The 20,410-nt window shown below is 35.1% G+C and overlaps 1 protein-coding gene and 1 long non-coding RNA gene across 2 annotated transcripts; one reads left to right on the forward strand and one right to left on the reverse strand.

The window, feature by feature from the left end:
* The first annotated feature begins 913 nt into the window (after positions 1–913).
* On the forward strand, positions 914–6,695 carry LOC119077215 (lysosomal acid lipase/cholesteryl ester hydrolase-like). Its single transcript, XM_037184397.1, has 4 exons — positions 914–1,000; positions 4,995–5,178; positions 5,295–5,518; positions 6,339–6,695. The coding sequence occupies exons 1-4, from the start codon at positions 914–916 to the stop codon at positions 6,492–6,494; spliced, it is 651 nt and encodes a 216-aa protein (XP_037040292.1). The 3' UTR covers positions 6,495–6,695.
* A 4,594-nt stretch (positions 6,696–11,289) lies between these two features.
* LOC119076762 lies at positions 11,290–12,810 on the reverse strand. Its single transcript, XR_005087688.1, has 5 exons — positions 12,582–12,810; positions 12,284–12,521; positions 11,770–12,150; positions 11,450–11,661; positions 11,290–11,381 (listed from the first exon to the last, which is right to left on the reverse strand). It is a non-coding gene; the product is annotated as an uncharacterized LOC119076762 (long non-coding RNA).
* Between the last annotated feature and the right edge of the window lie 7,600 nt (positions 12,811–20,410).

Here is a 20,410-nt window from a genome sequence, read left to right on the forward strand (position 1 = left end):
ATCGACAATTCTGATCAAGAGAACTTCTAAAAACAGTGCCAAATCAAGAATGTAGGGCCGCCATTCTGTAATTTTCTTACAGGCGGCTGTACGTACGAACTTATAATAAGATCAGTGCATTTTAGAGACATACCGTTGAACCATTTTTTGTTTAGAATAATGTTTTACGTCGATTAAAAATAACTTATAAAAACTTCAATACCCCATTGAATTCGATTAGATCGTTCCCCACGTACCAATTTTCAGATGAAGAATTTTCCATGTAGAATACTCATGAAGCCATTTCACGGTTCAAAATGAACGGTTTTGAAAGGGAACACCCCTTACTAACTTTGGTTTGGTGGCCAAGGTGCAATCTCTCCACGTCCCGATTAAAACTCTCACAGCTAAAAAGACTCGCTCTCGTTGGGATTACAGGTGCAATGAGATCAGCTCCCACTAGAAACTCATGAGGTCCTTGAAAGCTTTCTGTAACGGAATAAAGAGATTTCTATGAATATAAGGAAGTAAGAGTTGAACATTTTTCGGCCTACAATTATCGCTCCAAAGCGAACGTACAATGAGACATTTTTGACACTTTGTCATATTCGTCATGTCCGCATTATTTATTGGCTCGGTGTCAATTTAATGCTAATGCTAACACCTTATAACACCTTATTTCCTAGGCATTTTTCAACACAGTCGTGTCCAATAGTAATAGTATATTACTCCCGAGGTTCCAAGTTGTGTATTTGATAAGTGGGGTGTTGATAAATACACAACTTGGAACCTCGTAAGTACAATGCTTTACGTGATAAGGCAATGTAAATTACAAGCAGAAATTATCAACAATACCGCCAATTATACTTTGTTAACATAATAAAATCGATGAAATTCTTATGAAAAAAGATAATAATTCTGACTGTACTACAAAATGATAAGCTTTCAAAATTATAAACCTACAGTGAACGACATCTCAAATGTCTCACTGTCATTTTTTTCAGAGAATGTCATTGTGAATTTGCAATGACACAATAAAATTCTCAGAAAAATTTGACAGTGAGACATTTGAGATGTCGTTCACTGTATTACAAAATCATAAACTTGTCATGTTCGGATTTATTGAGGATGTAACGGAGATGCTAATAAACCTTCCAATAAAAAAAATAAATCTACATTAAAAAATTGACATTTGTCGACGATATTTCAATAAAGAAATTATTTTCTTCCAATGAAAATTTGATTTTCTTCAAATGAAAAACTGAATTTTTTACGATAAAAAAACTGACATCGAATTTAAATGCAATTACAGCTCAATTTAGAAAAACTGACTTTCTTGAAATCCAGTTTCCATAAAGAATTTAATTTATTGCATTGAAAAATGTCAAATCAAAAATTCTAACTTATGTCGGAGCGGCTCGCTGCTTCTTGTTTTAGCTTTTTTGTACACAACTACATTGTACAAAAGCCTTCACGGGCTATTCCTATTGCAAATTTTTCATTTAAAATTAAAATTTTCTTTCGTACGGTCCATTTAAAAAAAAACTACAAATATTTCGTGCGGAACGTGTGGATTGTATTTATTCGCATATGTGTCGGAATTTATTGTAGATCGCATTGTAGATCTACTATTTTTGTGTTTATCATTTATTAATTTTTCCATTGAAAGTTTATAATTTTGATTGCCCGGAATGTTTATTATTTTTGTTGAAACTTTATTTTTCTGTTGAAAATTTATTATTTTTATTGGAAATCATGCTATTCGAATTTTTATTTATTTGTTGGACTTGGACATAACAAATACATCGCATGCATCATTCATGACACCAGCTAAAATATTCCCAAAACAATTTCCCATAAAAAGAAATCTCAATGATTAAGGAAATCGTTCACTAGTAAAGAAGATAATCTTACTTTTTTTACAAGCATCGGCAGTATCGGTGCCTTTGCTGAATGATAATAAAAAAGTGGTAACAATAGACGCTGATAACGTCGCATAATTAGAAAAATTATAAGCAACTGCGGTTGATTTTCATGTCAGTCCACATCCGAACACAATACAAAGCAGACTTTCGCAAATTATGAATTTTTTTATAGTGAAACAGTGAAAAACTGTAAAATATGTCTCTCACTGTGATAACTGTTATGCTGTACGACTAAACGAAAAATTTATAAATTGAACATTGGATTGATTACATTTTTTTTACCTGCAGCTACTTAAATTTTCTCGGATCACGTTTTGATAATAATCATGAACTCACAATTGGTGGACTAAATGAAAAGGAAATGTACGAATTGAAAACGATTTCGCCTCTCTCCCCGGTGGATAGTCAAGTGGAACGGTATGGAGCGTGGTCCGTCAATTTTCGATTAAGTAATTGTAAGTTTTTACTCCAATTTGCAGACTTGAAATTAGAGTTTTCTTAATTTGTTACTGCACGATTGTGTTGAATAGTTACTGACGGATCTACTAGGATGTCATTGCCTCCTGTACATAGGGTCGCCCCATTTCTCTCTCGAATAAAGAGTTGGGGCTACAAAATTACGTTTTACGATAGCTATGCTACTGATATTCAAACTGAACCGCGCGAATCATTCATTTTTCCAATTTTTTCCTACACATGGATGCTGGAAAAGTATAATTGAAATCGTATAAGAGAATAGTACATTACTATGCAAGGGAAGTAAAGTGATATCTCGTATCCAGATGAGAAAAAGTATCCGAGGGCGGCAGCCCGAGGTACTTTTACTCATCGTGATACGAGATATCACTTTATTTTCCGTGTGTAGTACGACGTTTTACTATGCGAGTGATGTAAAGGTTATTGCCTATACATGTAATAGCCTTATTACATGCACCAGCATAGTAAATTTATTTTATCGGTGAATTTTCAGAGACAACGACATAGTTGAGCCTACTACTCATGAGACAACATTTCCGAGTACTACCGCTTCTATTCCTACGGGACAATTGCCATGACATAAAAAGTGTCGATGGTAAAGCGTTACTTTTATAAGAGTTTTGTCTTGTTCGAAGCAAGTGTGCCGTATGGAGTAGTACCATTAGTGTAACATTTTATGAAATATACTTTACAAGACCAATTTTGTTTCCTTCCCAAAATCTCAACTTCCAAACATTTTTTTTATAAAAGTAGCGTTTTTTCAGAACCAATTTTGTTTCAGAAAATACTACAAGGTTCAGGAATTACAATAAATGCTTCAAAATATTAAAGTTATGTTTGCTCAGCGTACTGCAAAGAAACAGAGTTTAAGGTGCTGCCACTATCCAGAACTCAATATAAAAAAGTCGTACCCTTAGCTAAGCTTATAACAGTCTTTCAATCAGAGACAACTGGAATTCTTCAATGCATTGAAGAAATGTTAAGCGTACTAGATCAAATACCAGAAGACCACAAAATATACATTTGCACCGACAGCCAATCGGCTATCAAAGCTCTAGTAGGTTATATATTCACCTCCTCTCTAGTCTTAGAGTGCAGAGACATGCTTCAATCACTATCAATGAAGCGATTAGTCACTTTGATGTGGGTACCAAGACACAGCAATATCACAGGCAACGAACAATCTGATGAACTAGCAAGGCTGGCTTCGGCCTCCCCGTTCGTAGGGCCAGAGCCGAGCGTACCAGTGTCTACATCTACCCTCTTTGGCACTATAACTCGGTGGAAAAGCCAAGGCTTTCCTAACTCATTGGAAATCTCTCAACTACGCTAGTCATGCCAGAAATTGTATCCAAATAAACGAAAACCGTACAAGAGAGCTCATTTCGCTATCTAAACGCGACATCAAGAGAATTACCGACATCCTAACCGGACATTGTTCCTTAAATAAACACTTACACACAATGGGCCTCTCGAACGGCCTGTTCTGTGACCAATGTGGTGAAACTGAAACCGCGGAACACTTACTCTGCCAGTGTCCTGCTTACATAATGAAGCGAGCCAGATTTTTTGGTTCATACACTGTTAAAGCCAGCTCTATAAAAAACTACTCACCCAAAACAATACTGAATTATCTTAACCAAATTAAAAGGATAACCCTCTAAATCCTGTGGGTATGGGTAAGCACAACAAGCCCATCGGCGGCTTAGGTGCAAGGAATGAAATTAGTGTTATCCTACCCACTTTATCCTATCCTAACAAATTTGAGGATTTCCAGTGTTTGAAAGTAGCACAGAACTCAGGCCCGTAGCTAGAAACCATTTCTCAGACATCCCAGAGGGAACTCAACGATGTTACTAAACTTTTAGTATGGGGAAAATAAAAAAAAACGGTTTTTTGGAAATTCCAGAGAGGGCTTAGCCCCCACTAGCCCCTCGGTAGCTACGGGCCTGACAGAACTCGTAAGTGCTTTTTTTCATTCTGTTGTTACATCGAGACAAAACAATTACAATTCATATATCCATTATAATACCATCAACTCCAACGAACTGTGTCATTAGACTATTACTATTTATTTAAAGGCTGGTACACATTTACGCAAGACAATGAGATATGCCTGAAAAATCAGGGCTTACATAAGATTTGCATCATGCATGGAATAATGTTTTTATTACAGATGGCTCATTCATTTTCCAATCCTATGGAAAAGAGGCTGGTGTTCAAGCTTTTGTCGTATAGACACTTTTCACGAGCTGTGAACTCACCTTTAAAATTTGTATCAAATTTTTGCGAGTTCACAGTGAAATTCAGTTTCAACAAAATTGTATCGGGCAATGGAGCTCTATCATTTCGTTACATTTCTCATTTCATTTTGTTCAGTTAGAACGGATGATGTTGTTGTAAGTTGATGTCCACTCATAGCGTAAATAACAAAAGATAATTTCATTGCAAATTATACATAATTCGTTGCTACTGAATATTATCTAGATTCAATCGAATATTTTGTTAAATGCATTTAAAAGTACAAATAGGCGACAAAGAAGCACATTTACGATCACACACGACCAGTTAATTAAGAGCAACCACTGTGAAATAGACTTCTGCTTTCTATAGATTCGAATAATTAAAAGCGAAGGCTATCATGCAGAGCTTCATAGTGTCATTACAGATGATGCTTACATACTAAGCGTGCATAGAATACGGCCACCACATCCCACTGCTAAGATCGTTTTAATTATGCATGGCCTACAAGTTAATAGTTTTTCATTCGTTTTACCAGGAAATCAACGTTCTCTAGGTGAGATCTATTGAAAATTTCCAGCTATTTCCAGCTAGAATAACAGAGCGACCTCTGCGCCACTTTACATAACTTTCACTGCTACGACCTGACTTATTTTATACTCTGTTCGCAAGCATTTGAACTAGCTAACAATGGATACGACGTCTGGATTGGCAATGCCAGAGGAACCGAATTTTCTAAAAAGCATCAAAGTCTTCATCCGAATTCCGCAAAATTTTGGGACTTCAGTTTCCATGAAATTGCCGCGTATTTTAGCTGCTACAAATCGAAGTGCCTTACATTACGTGGGAAATTCTCAAGGTGCCACAGTCATCGTGGCACTGTTGTCCTTGAAGCCTGAATACAACAGTAAGATGATGACGCTACATTTGATGACTCCCGTGATTTTCATCAGAAATATGTTGCCATTGTGGTTTAACATTTTCGGGCCAATTATGGATGTTGCGGTGAGAACCCACAACGAAAGTGTAGTTCATTCGGTTAGTTTTGTTGACAATTTAATTCAAAAGGAAACGATGGATTCAATGGGCATTTCCAATGAGATTTTCACAATCGACAATGATACGCGAAAAACGTTGTCAACAATGTGCAACATAAAAGCCCGACTCACGTACAACATTTGCAAAAACTATTACAATATCTTGGCTGGTCACAGCGAACAATGGAACGATGTACGTATAAAAGGAATTAACAATGTTGCACGAAGCTCGCTCTGAAAGGGGCGAGTAAATGTCCGAACTTTTAACTTCCAGTGCACTTTTTTGATTTGTTTCAACTTCAATTCGGCTTAGCTTCCTAATTTCCATACAGAAGTTGTTTATCAACACAACGGAGCTTTTCCAACACATTCCAAACTCAATTAGTCTGAGGCAAATTTTGCATTATATCCAACTGTTCAGATATGGTAAGGTTAAGGGTTGTATTAACATTCGTACTACAGGTCAGCCAAATTACACCCTAGGTCGATTTTCGCAATACTATTACCAGCGTGAGAAGAATCTTCTGTTGTACAACCGAACTGAGCCACCCGAATACAATTTGAGAAACATTCGAGCAAAGATCCACATTCTTTATGGAACCACTGACAATATCGCCCATTTCAAAGTAAATTCAAGATGGAAGTGAATTCTATTGAATCTATTTTCTCATTCATTTAGGATGTCGAAGCGGCAATTGAAATATTTCGACCGATGATAATTGGAATCGATAAAATGGTTGGATGGAATCATGCAGATTTCCTCATTGCAAAGGACTTGGCAGTGGTTAACGAAAAAATAATGAAGCTGATGAAGCAGCATTCGCAATTTGATTAGATCATTTTGTGCTGGACATTTTTACTGGATCGGTTAAATATTATGAAATCTAGAAGTTTATTGTAGAAGTACGTACTTCATTGCACTAAACCAAGCACTAAAACAGATTTTTAACAGAAAAATCGGTCCTTTTTCTCATTTGTAAAATTGCGACGCGGTAGCATCCATCCTTACAAACTTAATTTATATAACAAAGATTACGCAGGCTCCGCTTGAAAAGTCTGTTTTCGTGCTATGCACACAAAATTTTTGTCAAATTTTCGTCAAAATATAGATTTTCTTGTAAAATAACCAAGAAGATTAGAGTTCGGTGAAGTGCCCTAAGAATTTGCGTACATAAGTTGAGCCTACATTTAGGCGAGATATCAGTTAACGCGCCTAACTTTCTTTTGAGAGACAACCAAATTGTAAGAATCTATTACCTCCTTTGATCTGAGCTTTTTTCAGTTACTTCATTACAGTGTAGACGAGTTTTTTTTACAAGACCCGAACCCATCGCTGATTGTTATTGTTGTTGTTAAGAGCAATGAACTTTTTGCCTACATTTAAGTAGAAAATATTCGTTTTTTGATGATTTGTCTGAGACAAAATCTTTTTTTTAAGTTAAACCATTGAAGTACTCAAAAATGTGTTACTTTTGAAGAAAACATTGGCACTCTTTAGGCACTTGAATGGCCCATATTTCAGTAGCGTTCTAACTCTGGCTCTACACTGCATTTAATCTCATCGCATTATTCGTAAGTGTAACTTTTTATTCGAGAAAAAGAATTATGTTCCCCCGAAAAATCGACGTATAAATCTCATTTCGTTCACACATTCCGTCTAACAGTTCACCGTAACATTAAATATCAGCCACATACGTTTATACGTTGCGGTTTCAATAATCAGTAATTAGAAAATGCATCCAATTGACTTGTTTATGACTTCAAGCATATTACGGCATTATACATGCACCGTACACACTTACCAAATGCAAATGATACGTCCAGAACACTTGACCGAATCGGTCGAAGAGCTTGTATAGAGTATAGTATATAAAACGGATGACAAGAAAATTTATAATCCAAATCTAAATTGAACTTATTTTATTACGTAAATTATGTTGCGCATATAAAGAGCTAGCACTGGATATTTATAAAGATTGTAAGTTCTTGATGGTATACGATAAACGTGAGGTATAATTTACTGAATGTTACAGACCAGAATTTGGATAAAATGTTAAGAGGCATTGATGTTTTGCTGAAAGCATATGTTTGAGCGTTTTCCACCAGAATCTTTTTTCAAAAATATAGGACAGCAATAACGACTACGAATGGTTTAGCTTTATGAAAATTTCGTTAAACTGTTAAATTTTCTCAGAGCTGGTCAAACGACTACAACCAAAACGAATTTTTATTGAAAGCTAACACATTCGTGGTTGTTATTGCCGTCGTACATTTTTCAAAAAAGATTCTGATGAGAAGATATCCATCAAAAATATAATACGAGACACGCAAATGTTGCTTACAATTTTAGCTGAGAAAACTCTGTCGCATCTACTTGTATTGGCGTAACTATTTCCTTCTATAGGAGAATGGTGTTTAGAAACAAAGAAGAAATGTAATAGAGTTTTCCCATATTTTTGTACATTCTGTCATAAAATTCACGCCGTAAGTGTGCCTAAAATTTGAATTTTAAGTGAACGATTCGTTGAAAAAGTGAACCGAAAAGTACTTTTCAACGCTTCCTTGTATGAAAATGACGCTACGTTAGAGAGACCTCCGCACTTTCCATTTTTAATTTCAACCGCACTTACGGCGTGAATTACTGCTGTCACTGCTCTTATTTTCCCAACTTTGTGAACCAACTTCATATGGTAACATTTGTTCTGTAATGACAAATGTGAAGTTGGTTCACATGAAAAAAAGCCACAGAGAATGAAGTACTATGGAAAAAATGTGGCACCTCTACAGGCCAAAACCCACTTGTCCCATTGGCGTACTATTTCCTTCTATTGGTCACCAATAGCAAATAGCACCCGTCCCAGTATTTGCTTGTCGTTTCCCCTTGAACTAGTGTGATATTTACCTTTTATAAGCGGCAAGCAGATCTCCATACATTATGACTAAGTTTGGTACTTCGTTTGTTTCAAATACCGCTTAATGTTTGATAGAAAATCTTCTACCTTTTTAAGTGGAACTATACATTTCGCTATAAAAGACTTAGCTTAGCTAATGTTTCTGGCGCCGTTGCCGATAACAGATGATCATCATAAGATATATTTTTAGGATATTTTTGCGGACAGTGCAGGGAAACACGGTGAGCTTGAAAAAAGTCTAAACAAAAAAGTCGTTGCATACGAAATTTTTTTGTGGATAATTATTTAGGACCATGCGACGAGTTAATATCAATAATTTAAAAAAAAAGTTAACGGTAGAAAGTCAATTTGAAAATATTGTCAACCCTACTGAAACTTTTTGACTTGTGAAAGTCAATGTATTTTGATGCCACATTCACCACTTGATAGCCTCACGTCTTACCTTTACAACGACACCTCATTTGCTATGACCCGAACTGCATAGACCATGCTATTAGAGCTAACCCACCAATAACTGGTCCTACTCAAAATGTCATTTAATTGATCAAGAAAGTAACTTTTCTTTGGATTGGCGTTTATTTTTGTACAATACGTTAAATATGTTTGATTATATCCATTACTGTTGCTTGCCAGTTTACGATTGAGCAATTTTTAGTGGAAGTTCTCAAATACCTAAAACATTTTGTCGAATATTGTGACGCAAATGTGTTTTTAAACCGTTAGTGTGGGCACGTACCCCACAAAAAATATGAAATGTCAACACTGAAGTCAACCCATATATCGATTGTTGTCATTTCATTTCTAGTCAAAGTGTTTTAGACGAAAAAGTGTGTCAATTTCGATTTTTTGTAATTAGAGTTATTCTAGATGTTCAAAAAGTAAAATCAACCAAGAATTATGTCACATCTCAGCCACTTGTTGTGGTCGAATACTAGGAAAAATTGACAAAAAGATTTCAACATTATGTAACATAATGGTAACTTCCCGTTAAACATCGAGACATATGCTTTGTCATAGATACTGTTCACGATTGTAACTCAGAACGGACTTTGCAAAATTCGCACAAGCATTAATAAGTCGGTTTCGATTGTCGAAAGTCCTTTTGGCAGAAAAGTTTGATCTCTGTGGCGTCAAATCCGCGGCTCACATGTCTGATGTGTTGTCTTTTATTGGTGAAACTTCATTATTAAAACGATAGATTACTTTTAAATTGTGTACACAAAGGGAAACAAAATATTCCAAAAGTTAAAACCAAGAAAAAACAAACCAAAAATTCAATTTCCAACTTTTCCAAATCCGATCATCTAATTATACATGAAAAATGTGCCGTATCCCTCGTTCGAAATTACCCGACAGAAAATTTATTTTAATTTAAACATTTAAAATTCATTCCGAAAATCATATGCCGTATAATGTCACCGAGAATCTGGCCGAGGCAAAAAAGGGGTGCCGTTTTTTCATATAATATTCATTTCGGAAAGTTTATATTCGAAAGTATTTAAGCTGGAAGTCAAACGTCAACGAAGGGCAAAAGTAAAGCCCATTTACACCCATCACCCTTGTATAAAGGATGTTATGAAGAACATGTTCAAAGGTTATATTTTATCATTCACTTGTACCATTCGGAAGCAACAACGCGCATATAAATAAAATCGAACCCTCCTCGTCTTATGATTTTTCACAGCTTTTCCATAATAAACGCGCAGATATATACACACAGCACCCTCTTCCACACACATTCTGTAAGACAGAATCACAGAACCAAAAAGTATAAAAAGTGAAAACGATTGAAAGACTCCCGTTCAACCAAAGTTTAATTAAATGTAAATGATTACTGTTTTGTGTTTGCATTGAGATTTGTGGGTGTTTTTGTTCGAAATGATATATTATTGTTAGGGGGGTGCAAAAATATCATTATGCTGTGTACGTATCACCGATAATCGTGCACTTTATATGAATATGATTAATAATCGACGAGAAATGTGCATAATGCTGGAGTAACAATTTCCCTTTCATTGATTTCTTTATTGCGATTTATGTGTGTAAATGAGTGTACGACGACGACGTGCGGATGATATAAACTTAAAGGAAATTATGTTTAGGCTGGGGACACACACATAATATTGTTTGGCGTAGAACGGTATGTTGTGGAACGAACATGCATTATTCGGAGACAATTGTTCGTCTGTTGTGACCAGATAATTAAGATGCGGTTGGGGTTGTGGTTGTGGTTATGAAAATATGTTTTTTTGTTTGTTTGGAGAAGTAGAAAGAAGGTTGTTCACACATCAATGCTAAATCAGATACCAAACATTAGATCACCGGTGTTCCACAATATATTGTAACAGTGCCCAGAAGACTGTAGGTAGGTCGTCGTAAAACAATCATATGGACACGTTAGTTAGCCAGCGTGACGCTGGTCATATACTACAAAATTTCCGAAAAATTTCTGAGGAATCAAGGTCACCTAGTGCCAGTGACCAATTGGATATTGTGACGAAATTTTTGAGTTCATTTTGGACACACGGACCCTTTAACACTTTATGGTTTTTCGACTGATTTATTTTATACCAAAACACAACATACCGACTTCGGACAGTCGACTACATCGCGCTGAAGGCTGGGATTACATCGATCCATACATTCCCCGCCGTGATGACGACAGTGTGTTCTGAATTCACTCTTGACCACTGAGCAACATTTAGTTCCTTGTTTCGAGCATATTTCGTTATCTTGCAGTACGAAAATTTCACATTGACTTGGTGGCAAGCAGTTTTCAACTGGACATTGTAGGTATCGAGGTCTTGATGCTGTACCATGTACCATAGTCAACAAATGGCAAATTTGATTAAAAATTATATTTCAAATGTGCTCTTACCAAAATATGATGGAATCGTGGCTATGAGGACCATAATAATTGATGAGATTAAGAACCTTAATTTTGCCATTGCTGAGTATATCGGTTGAAACAGTTCTACTAAATGAAGCGACTAACTCGTAAATGTGGTGGTGTTGACGACAAACATATGAAATATTGGTCGGGCAAAGGTATAGGTACTTGTTTTTCTCAATTGTATTTAATTGGAACGTCTGGTTCGTGAGTATACAATAAAAATACAATGTCACGATAATGTATATGTTCCAGTGGAAATTTTCCACTTTATAAATAAACAAAGAAATTGCGCAGTGCGTACTTACATTATTAATAAGACATGAACGCAATTATTACAATTGAAATGGGGTAATTGGATCAAATAATATTATGCGCTATAGAAAAGAAAGTGAGCTTCCTCGCCTTCGGCTCGGACCAACAAAAGTATCATTTCCTCAATGACAAAAATTAAAACTTTCGTTGGCTTTATTGAGAAAGGTAGACATTAACTATTCCATCACATCAAACGATTCGTCTCATTAATCTATTACTTTACATGTTAAGAATGAATTTGCCAAGGTATCGAACAACTGAGATTCAAGCCACATCCGATCCGAATGATCGATGGCTCTATAGAATCGTTAGTCTCCCCTGACAATTATGTGGAACAACTTTTTTCTGGTTGTCTTTTGTTTTTGGCAGTAGAGCTGTAAAAGTATGTGTCACATGTTGAAAAATATTTCTTTGTGAACTAAAAGTTGAATTATTTCGCCAATAAACAGACGATTTATTTGGAAGTGTGCAGGTTTATAGTGCTTAGAAAGACGCTGCGATACATACCCAAAAAAGGTCAAAAGGTCCGTGGGTGGAAGCGCTGGACATTGAAAATCAGTATATGGTTTCTCTTGGACAGCAACGACCAAACAAGTTTGACAATGGATAGTAGAGAGTAGTCCACCAGGAGTCCAACGATACTATTTAAACCGTTGGCCGTCGCTGTCCAAGGTTGTGACTGGAAATTGAGAAAATTTGACTACGCCGGCGAAATTCTAAGGGCTCATCTGCCGCCATAAAGCAGCTAAAAAACAAAAAAATATATCAGTCCTCGTTACTACGGGTCTCTACTTTCCAATGATACCAAACACGCGTGGGTAGAGACGCGACGAATGTATTTTTTATTAGTAAATGTGACACTCAGTACGTCTATGTGAAGAATAATTAATCCTCTTTCTTCGCATTGAACGTGATAAAATAGTAAATTACTCTTCAAATTGAGCCTTGGAACTAAGTTTTAGCTATCTACTGTTTGCATTGGCTACGAAGAGTCGTTAGTGTTGCAAGTAAAAACAGTATGTCTGCTATATAAGGCAACGTGACCTTGAGCTGTTTTTTATATTTCTGTCGTTGTGGTCGATAACAGATGAAAGTTATTCTACTTTACATTGTCTACTCATTGTCTCAGCAATAGTTGACGACGAAGTTATATCAAGCTCAAGACGACGAATTCATATCAAGTTCTCTGTAAACAAACGCTCAACGAGTTGTGTATAATACAATGTAACATTATAAACTCCGTCCAAAGAGAAAATGATGAAGTTCCAGTCTTTTGTTAAATGCCAAACGAAGAAATACAATTTTTTTTAAATTAAATACATGACGGACGGTCTTTCTCTGCCTGTGTATCTCTCGCGCGTTATTGTTACTTAAAATATATATCATCAGATCAGCCGGCGTTGAATAGCACAAAACACACCTGTTTTGTGATATAATAAATATCTAATATGAATAGCCCACACGAAAGTGATAAATGATTTTATTGGAAAATGATAGACCAATAATTACCGAATGGAAAAAAAGATCATTATTCAAACACTACATTTATAAATATTTTCCATTATTGTGTTTGATTTGAATAAAGAATGAACGAAAAAAAAACACGGAGAGAAGAAAAAAAAACGAATCTCCGAAAAATTGCATTCGAAATGGTTGGGCTCGTCGATTTTGTATTCTGGACACAAGAATCGAAATGAAGTTTTTCTTCGATCATCATCATCATTCAAAAGCGATAAATTTTTCTCTGGTAGAGTCGTTAGAGTAACAATCGATTCAACAAATTATTTGTTGTTCACTAACATAAAGGGACACTATGAAAGGGATGAATTCATAGAAATTCTTGGGAGTAAAAAATTGTTAAATGATGAACTGTAATAATTTGATTAATTCTTTCACATATTTTCGGTGATTAGCCTTGGTATTATTCATGTAGTTTGTATGATAATTGTGTGATAGAAACCATCACACAAAAGATTAGAGCTTTGATGTAAGTCTATAATTTAGCAGGTGATATACCAGTTGCGTGGGCTATCTCATCTCCTGCCGACAGCTGGGCCTATAAGAGTAAAAAAACATTTCCCGAAAATCGATGAAAATTCGCGAAAATATTTCGATAACTTTAAGGTAACGAGTAATTTCGCGCCGCGCGACATTACACATATTATAGTAAAATTTCGCGCCCATACATTTTTCAATGGCTAACTTGATTTAGAGAATTTTTACGAGTACCTGGCGATAAATTGGCGGTAGATTCAGTTGAGTATCAGGCACATTAATTTTGGAGATGCGAATTTTATTCTAACACCCTAGAGCTTTGTATCAGGGATACCGGTATCCTTAGAAAGTGTGGATTTTCCTTTTACAAAACGTTAGGATACCGGTATCCCAACTGAGATACACGTATTTTGTATCAAGGATACCGTTATCCCGACATAGAAAGTGTGGATTTTCCTTTTACAAAACGTTAGGATACCGGTATCCCAACTGAGATACACGTATTTTGTATCAAGGATACCGGTATCCCGACATAGAAAGTGTGGATTTTCCTTTTACAAAACGTTAGGATACCGGTATCCCAACTGATATACACGTATTTTGTATCAAGGATACCGGTATCCCGACATAGAAAGTGTCGATTTTCCTTTTACAAAACATTAGGATACCGGTATCCCAACTGATATACACGTATTTTGTATCAAGGATACCGGTATCCCGACATAGAAAGTGTGGATTTTCCTTTTACAAAACGTTAGGATACCGGTATCCCACCTGAGATACACGTATTTTGCATCAAGGATACTGGTATCCTTACTCAGAAAAATTGGATTTTCCTTTTACAAAATGTTAGGATTCCTGCATCGCAACTGAGACGTTGCGAGATTCCTACCAGCAAGAAATTCATTATGGGCGCGAAATTACACTAATAAAGTAGGAATTTCGCGTGGCGCGAGATTCCTACTTTAATAGTGTAATTTCGCGCCCATACGGCGCGAAATTACTACTAGCCAACTTTAACCTCTGATCGAGTTATTTCGAGTAAATAAACTCTGGCTGATTAAGTCTCATACAGCGAAAAATGCATGTGAACTAGTGAAGCAAAGGATTTTTAGTCCGGGTGCAAGGTAAAAAGTATGAAATTAAATATTTTGCCTGGCTTCGGTAAACGGGCAGTTCCGGTAATTTTCCAGTATTTCTGCAAAACGAACAACTTGAAAGCTCAAAAAATAAGCATTTTAGCCTTAGTTGTCGATAATAGATCTGATGTGATAAAAAAAACCCTGAAAAATCCTTGAGTACTTGATCTGAGAAGATGGTAGACCATGGAGGTTTAGGAACCAACCTACCATCTCGATAACTTTGAAAATCCAGAAGAGAACCAAACTAACTTGAAAAATCTCTGATAATGATAATCCTATAATTTTCGCTGGAGAAAATCATCTTGTGCCATTCATTTGACCCCAGGAATGCAGTTCACACAGAAGATCCCTGAGTAACCATTTTTTGTCATGTATAATCATATTTCGCTCTAAACCTCTAGAGCAAGAAAGTTTGCGACATCCTTAAGAGTTTATACTTTTACGAAATGTAAAGATAATGCCAATAGATCATCTTCAAGTTACAAGGAAGAGCCGAGCCAAAGGCAAGGATTTCCGATCAGAGAAAATCTAAAATCAATTAAGATTCCAGTTATTTTTTGAATAATTTTAGCGTCTTTAAACTTCATTTGGTGAGTACTTAACGCCCTCACTTGGAAGGGCTGACATTTAGGGTTTAGCAAAATGTCAGGATTCGGCACATTTCAAGTGAATGCTCGTGGACGCTTTATCCAGCAGAAGCTCTTCTGCAGAAAGCATATTCGACGAATTTCATTATCTGAAACATTTTTTTTTCTGCAATTACGCAAAAACAAAATGAACAAAATATTTTATAAATATCACAATTTTCAACAAATATGTGGCTGTAGTTAACCATACTTTCTATTCCACAACGATAACACATTCCACAATTGACGTAGACTAATTACATCAAATTAATTAAGAACGAAATAAAATCATGTTAGCATCAAATAAATCAAAGTAAATTTATTCAAACCAAAAAAAAATAATGAAAACAAAAAAAAACATTGAATTTTTGGTAGCAAAAGCATCTCGAACCAGCCTTACCCAATACACTATACTACTTACTTACAGACAGAAATGTTTTAGAACATGTTTTACACCCCCGAAAAATGTGCGACCAATGAAAAGAAAAACAAAATTCCTCTCTGTGCATCATGTAAAATATAAATCTAAAGCGAACAGATTACCGAAATGATTAATTAAACGAGATTTGGTTTTTAATTAACTGCATGGCTTTTATACCCACTATGTAAACACAGAAGTTTTTTTTTTCCTTCTTCGTCGTCGTTACTCTCTTTTAATGTAATGCGGGTTATATGGTAGGCATGAAGAATTTAAATTATTTTGAGTTACTTGAAGGTATAATATGTAATGCCATACTGGGTATTGTGTACACAAAAGCTATTTGTATTATATGTACCAGAGTTACGTTAACATCACTTTGATTAAAATAAATTTTGAATTATACTTAACAACCAAATCAAATCAAATAATTTGTCCCTCAAATTAGATTCGATATTTTAATCAAAGTCAGATTAGTGACTGTGGAATTTGTTTTTTTTTCTTCTCTCGTGTATCTGTGCTTTTGTTGTTTATATAAATAGGATTTCAATTTAATGTTATTGGTTTGATGGATCTATTTGGATGTAATTGAATTTGTTGCATGGGTTCCATCGGTATATAGAAATTGTGTACCGTAAGGGTTATTACACAGGAAGAATCGGACGTACAGAGCAAACCAACTGAACCGAAGTTTGATTAGATTTATTCGTAAAACTTCATTTCCGTCACAGTTTACGATTGCAAGGAAATGAGGGCATCTCAAAAGTATAATCTAAGAATTTTTAAACGTTCCCGGTATACGACTCTGTTACGACATGTGACGATGTCACAACCATAAACGATTATTACATGTCCAATCAAATATTTTATTTCATCGCAACAAAATGCCGCGCCCGGTATATGTAATGATGGTTCATCGATAAATCTATATGTAAACAAATCGACAATGAGAGGTGACATTTTTCGATTGTCTCTAGTTCGACACCTGTTAACATCATTTTTTTTTTGTTCGTCTTGTTATTCCTATCTCACGCATCTATTAATTTCGAACAAAAAAAAACCGTTCAACTGTCACACAGTATGCCCACAGCGGGTGATCTTTTTTCAAAAAAAAAAAAAAAAAGATTTTGATAACAAAAAATGTGTCTATAAATTGTAAATATATTTTCTGGTATAATATCGTAATTTTCGGCAACCGGGGAGTCTATAATACATTTTCATTTTTCGAGAATGATTTTAAAACGAAAACGTGTGTTACATTTAAAATGGATCACTTAATTACGTTGTTGTGAGAAGTGGAGTGTTCCATATATTAAATGTTATTTCGAAGAGACGACAAACTTTCCCACACAACAAGGTGTTGCTTCTTTTAACCCAGGAATTGTAAATGTACTGAAACAAATCTTTTACTTCAGTTGCTGTAACATCTGATTTGATTCTGCTTTTCAAACCACAAATAATATTATTGACTTATAATGTCACTACTGAAATACTAGATTTAGGTGAACGCCTTACATCTAAATGACAAATCTAGTACTTCAATGCTAAGATACATAAGTGTGTTGAGCATGTGAAATGTATTGCTTTGTGTCTGATATTCAAACCGTTGATTGAACTCACTTAGCGACGATGGAATAAAATAAAAATAAAACTACAATAGTTATTGGTTCACCAAGGGGAGAAAATAGGAAATTTCACCAATAGCCATCCTCAGCAGATTCTCTGACGATGATGTGGAATATTTGAAAAAGGAGAAAAGTTTTCAACGTAGTTTTTCTAGGAATATACAAAAAAATTCCTCTTCAAAATGAGTTGTAGAACTGTTCGGATGATATAGTTTATTAGTTCTAGAACTTCGAAGATGTAGGTATCGATTTCTGGGGTGAAGAGTGCCCAACACATAGGAACTGACCTCTGACGATTTTTCATTAAATAGAGCAAAAGGTGGTATGGAAGTTCGATGAATCTGTAGGTTATAGAACTTGGAAGGTGTAGGTATCGATTTCTGGGGAGAAAAGAGTGCCCAACACATTGGAACTGACCTCTGACGATCTCAATAATTGCATTTGATGATAAGAAAACACAAAAAAAATCTAGTAAAACTCGTTAAATCTCTGAGTTCTAGAACCAGGAAAAGATACTTATCAATTACCGGTATGAGAAATGATGCCTACGTAATTGCTATTTAAAAATGTCGAGTTTTTATTTTTAAATTGTCACAATAATACTAAGGAAAAGTGTTACAAATTTAACGAAAACTTAAATTTGGAGGTAGTTGGGAATCCTGACGCATATCTTGGGAACCACAAATCGGTTCAAGCTCCGCCGGACAGATTTCGAAAAAATTTACTTATACCTTTCCAAATCACTTTTACTCATCAAAATGGACTAAGAATTGGCCAAGTTATCAGTCTACAAAGTTGAGAAATTTTCCAGTACACTTTTTGAGAAAGTACCGATACCAACGCCATCTGGACTCACCAAAAAAAAAGTTGTTCCACAAAATGTCGGCATAGGATGACCATCTTCAGAAAAAAAAAAGATTTTTGAAAAAGACTCATTCCTTCAAGACATATTTGACTTTTAATTTTTTCATATAAATGGGTTTTCCGGCCGGAAAATCGATTTTCCATTTTCCGGAAAAAAATTTAGTTCTATACTTTTTCACCACGAACAACATGCTATATCAAAAAAAAATCAAAAGTTGCAAGGCGAGCGGAATGACACATGCAACTGTACTATATCTTTCAGACTACTTTTATGTTTGTGTCATCTGCTATTGACATGTACGATACAAATCATCGATGAGCTCTGGTATATGTTGTTATATAGTCAAGCGTTAATCATAGGAAAAAAGGTCATAGATTTTGTGACAAACTTTAGACAAAGGAAGTAACAGATTTAAAGGTTTCTGCCACTGACTGTTTTTTTTCTGACTGTTTTGGTCTGTGATATGATTTACGTATTAACGATTAAATCCTATTTCGGATATATGTAAATGAATGCTGGATTCCGAGCTAGATTCTGAGCTAGATTCTCACATTTACATAGTGAAAAATCTCGCGCCAGGATTCACAAAATAACATTTTGCTCGTCTCGTCGGTCGAGTTGGATAGGCGCTGGATTTATAAACCAGAGGTTGCTAGTTCAAGCCCAGCTGTATATAACATGAGCCACTTCAGAATTTGATGTCTAGCATGTTTCACTTAATAAAAATTAAAGATTGTTGGTTTTACACCAGAGTTCACAGGAACTCATAATTCTCGACATTTTGTAGCAGGAGAATGATTCACAAATCACGTCACGTGAAATTTCGTCTTACCTTTTTTTTAAAAAATATGTTTAAGACAAAACACAATCCTTTTCCATTGAACAAAAATTCTAAAATTTAAACCTTGTTTGTTGTCCGGACTCAACGCAAACAAATCACTTTTCACTAATTATTTTTATAGAATCTGATGGAAGACTTCAATTTACGACTGGTAAGATTTAATAAGCAAATCGAGAGTACATCTAAAATATTTAGATTATAAGTAAATGCTTAAATGATTAAAGGGTAAATAAACTAAAATCTTCAACACCTAATTGTATGGCAATAAATTAAAATTGGAAATGTTGGTATACCAGCTTACACTACACATAATTTCGGGAACAGATTTTTTTTTCTCTCTAAATTGTGAACATAATTCAATCACCGCCAACGTGTTATGTATTTTTTAACGCGTACAAGAGTGTACACAAAAGTGTTGTACTTACTTGTTAGTTGTATCTAAATCTAACACGATTTTTTTTATTGGTACGCGTACGTATACACGTAGTTTATGTGTACAAACTTTACAATTTGAAAATTTCCTTCAGAAAAATTGTTTATTTTTCGAATTGATTTAGACACATAACTAATCTACAGTACACATCTAATACGTTAATATAATCTTACACATTATCTTCCAGCCTGTATACGGATAGTGAAGGTGTTTGGTTAAATTAAAACTGATTGATTAATTCAAATGCATTGGCTATTTTTCATCTGAAGGCCTGTGTATCAAAACAAATTAAAACATTTTTGGTGATCTACTATAATATAGTGGCAATTAATGGTTCACCATAAGGAAACTATTAAATAATTGCCGTGTGGTGTGCGCGTATATAGACCCTTTCTAAATAAAAGTATCCGCGTTCTTGACTCACGTATTGAGGCTACATTTTGTAAATTAACTTTCTACAAACGGCTGCGTACTGTGATTTAATTATTACACCGGTCGGCTCTTTTGTTTAAAGTATAGTATTGTGTAAATTGTGTTTGATCTGTTACTTCATCAGAACATCACAAAGATCAAGTTGAAATGTTTCAAAATAAACCATTGTATTGGCTTTGTCGTAAAGGTTTGCATTTCATTTAATCGATCATATCAAAATCGCACTTCAGCATGTAATAGTAAACTACATGACAAGC

Source organism: Bradysia coprophila, unplaced genomic scaffold (assembly GCF_014529535.1).
Source record: "Bradysia coprophila strain Holo2 unplaced genomic scaffold, BU_Bcop_v1 contig_232, whole genome shotgun sequence".
Lineage (NCBI taxonomy): Eukaryota > Metazoa > Arthropoda > Insecta > Diptera > Sciaridae > Bradysia > Bradysia coprophila.

Bases quoted from the DNA above. Each gene is read 5' to 3' on its own strand.
- LOC119077215 (XM_037184397.1), top strand. From the start codon at position 914: ATGATAAGCTTTCAAAATTATAAACCTACAGTGAACGACATCTCAAAT. The intron at 5,179-5,294 runs GTGAGATCTATT...TCTGTTCGCAAG, and splicing joins AGGAAATCAACGTTCTCTAG to CATTTGAACTAGCTAACAAT. The intron at 5,519-6,338 runs TGAATACAACAG...TCATTCATTTAG, and splicing joins GCACTGTTGTCCTTGAAGCC to GATGTCGAAGCGGCAATTGA.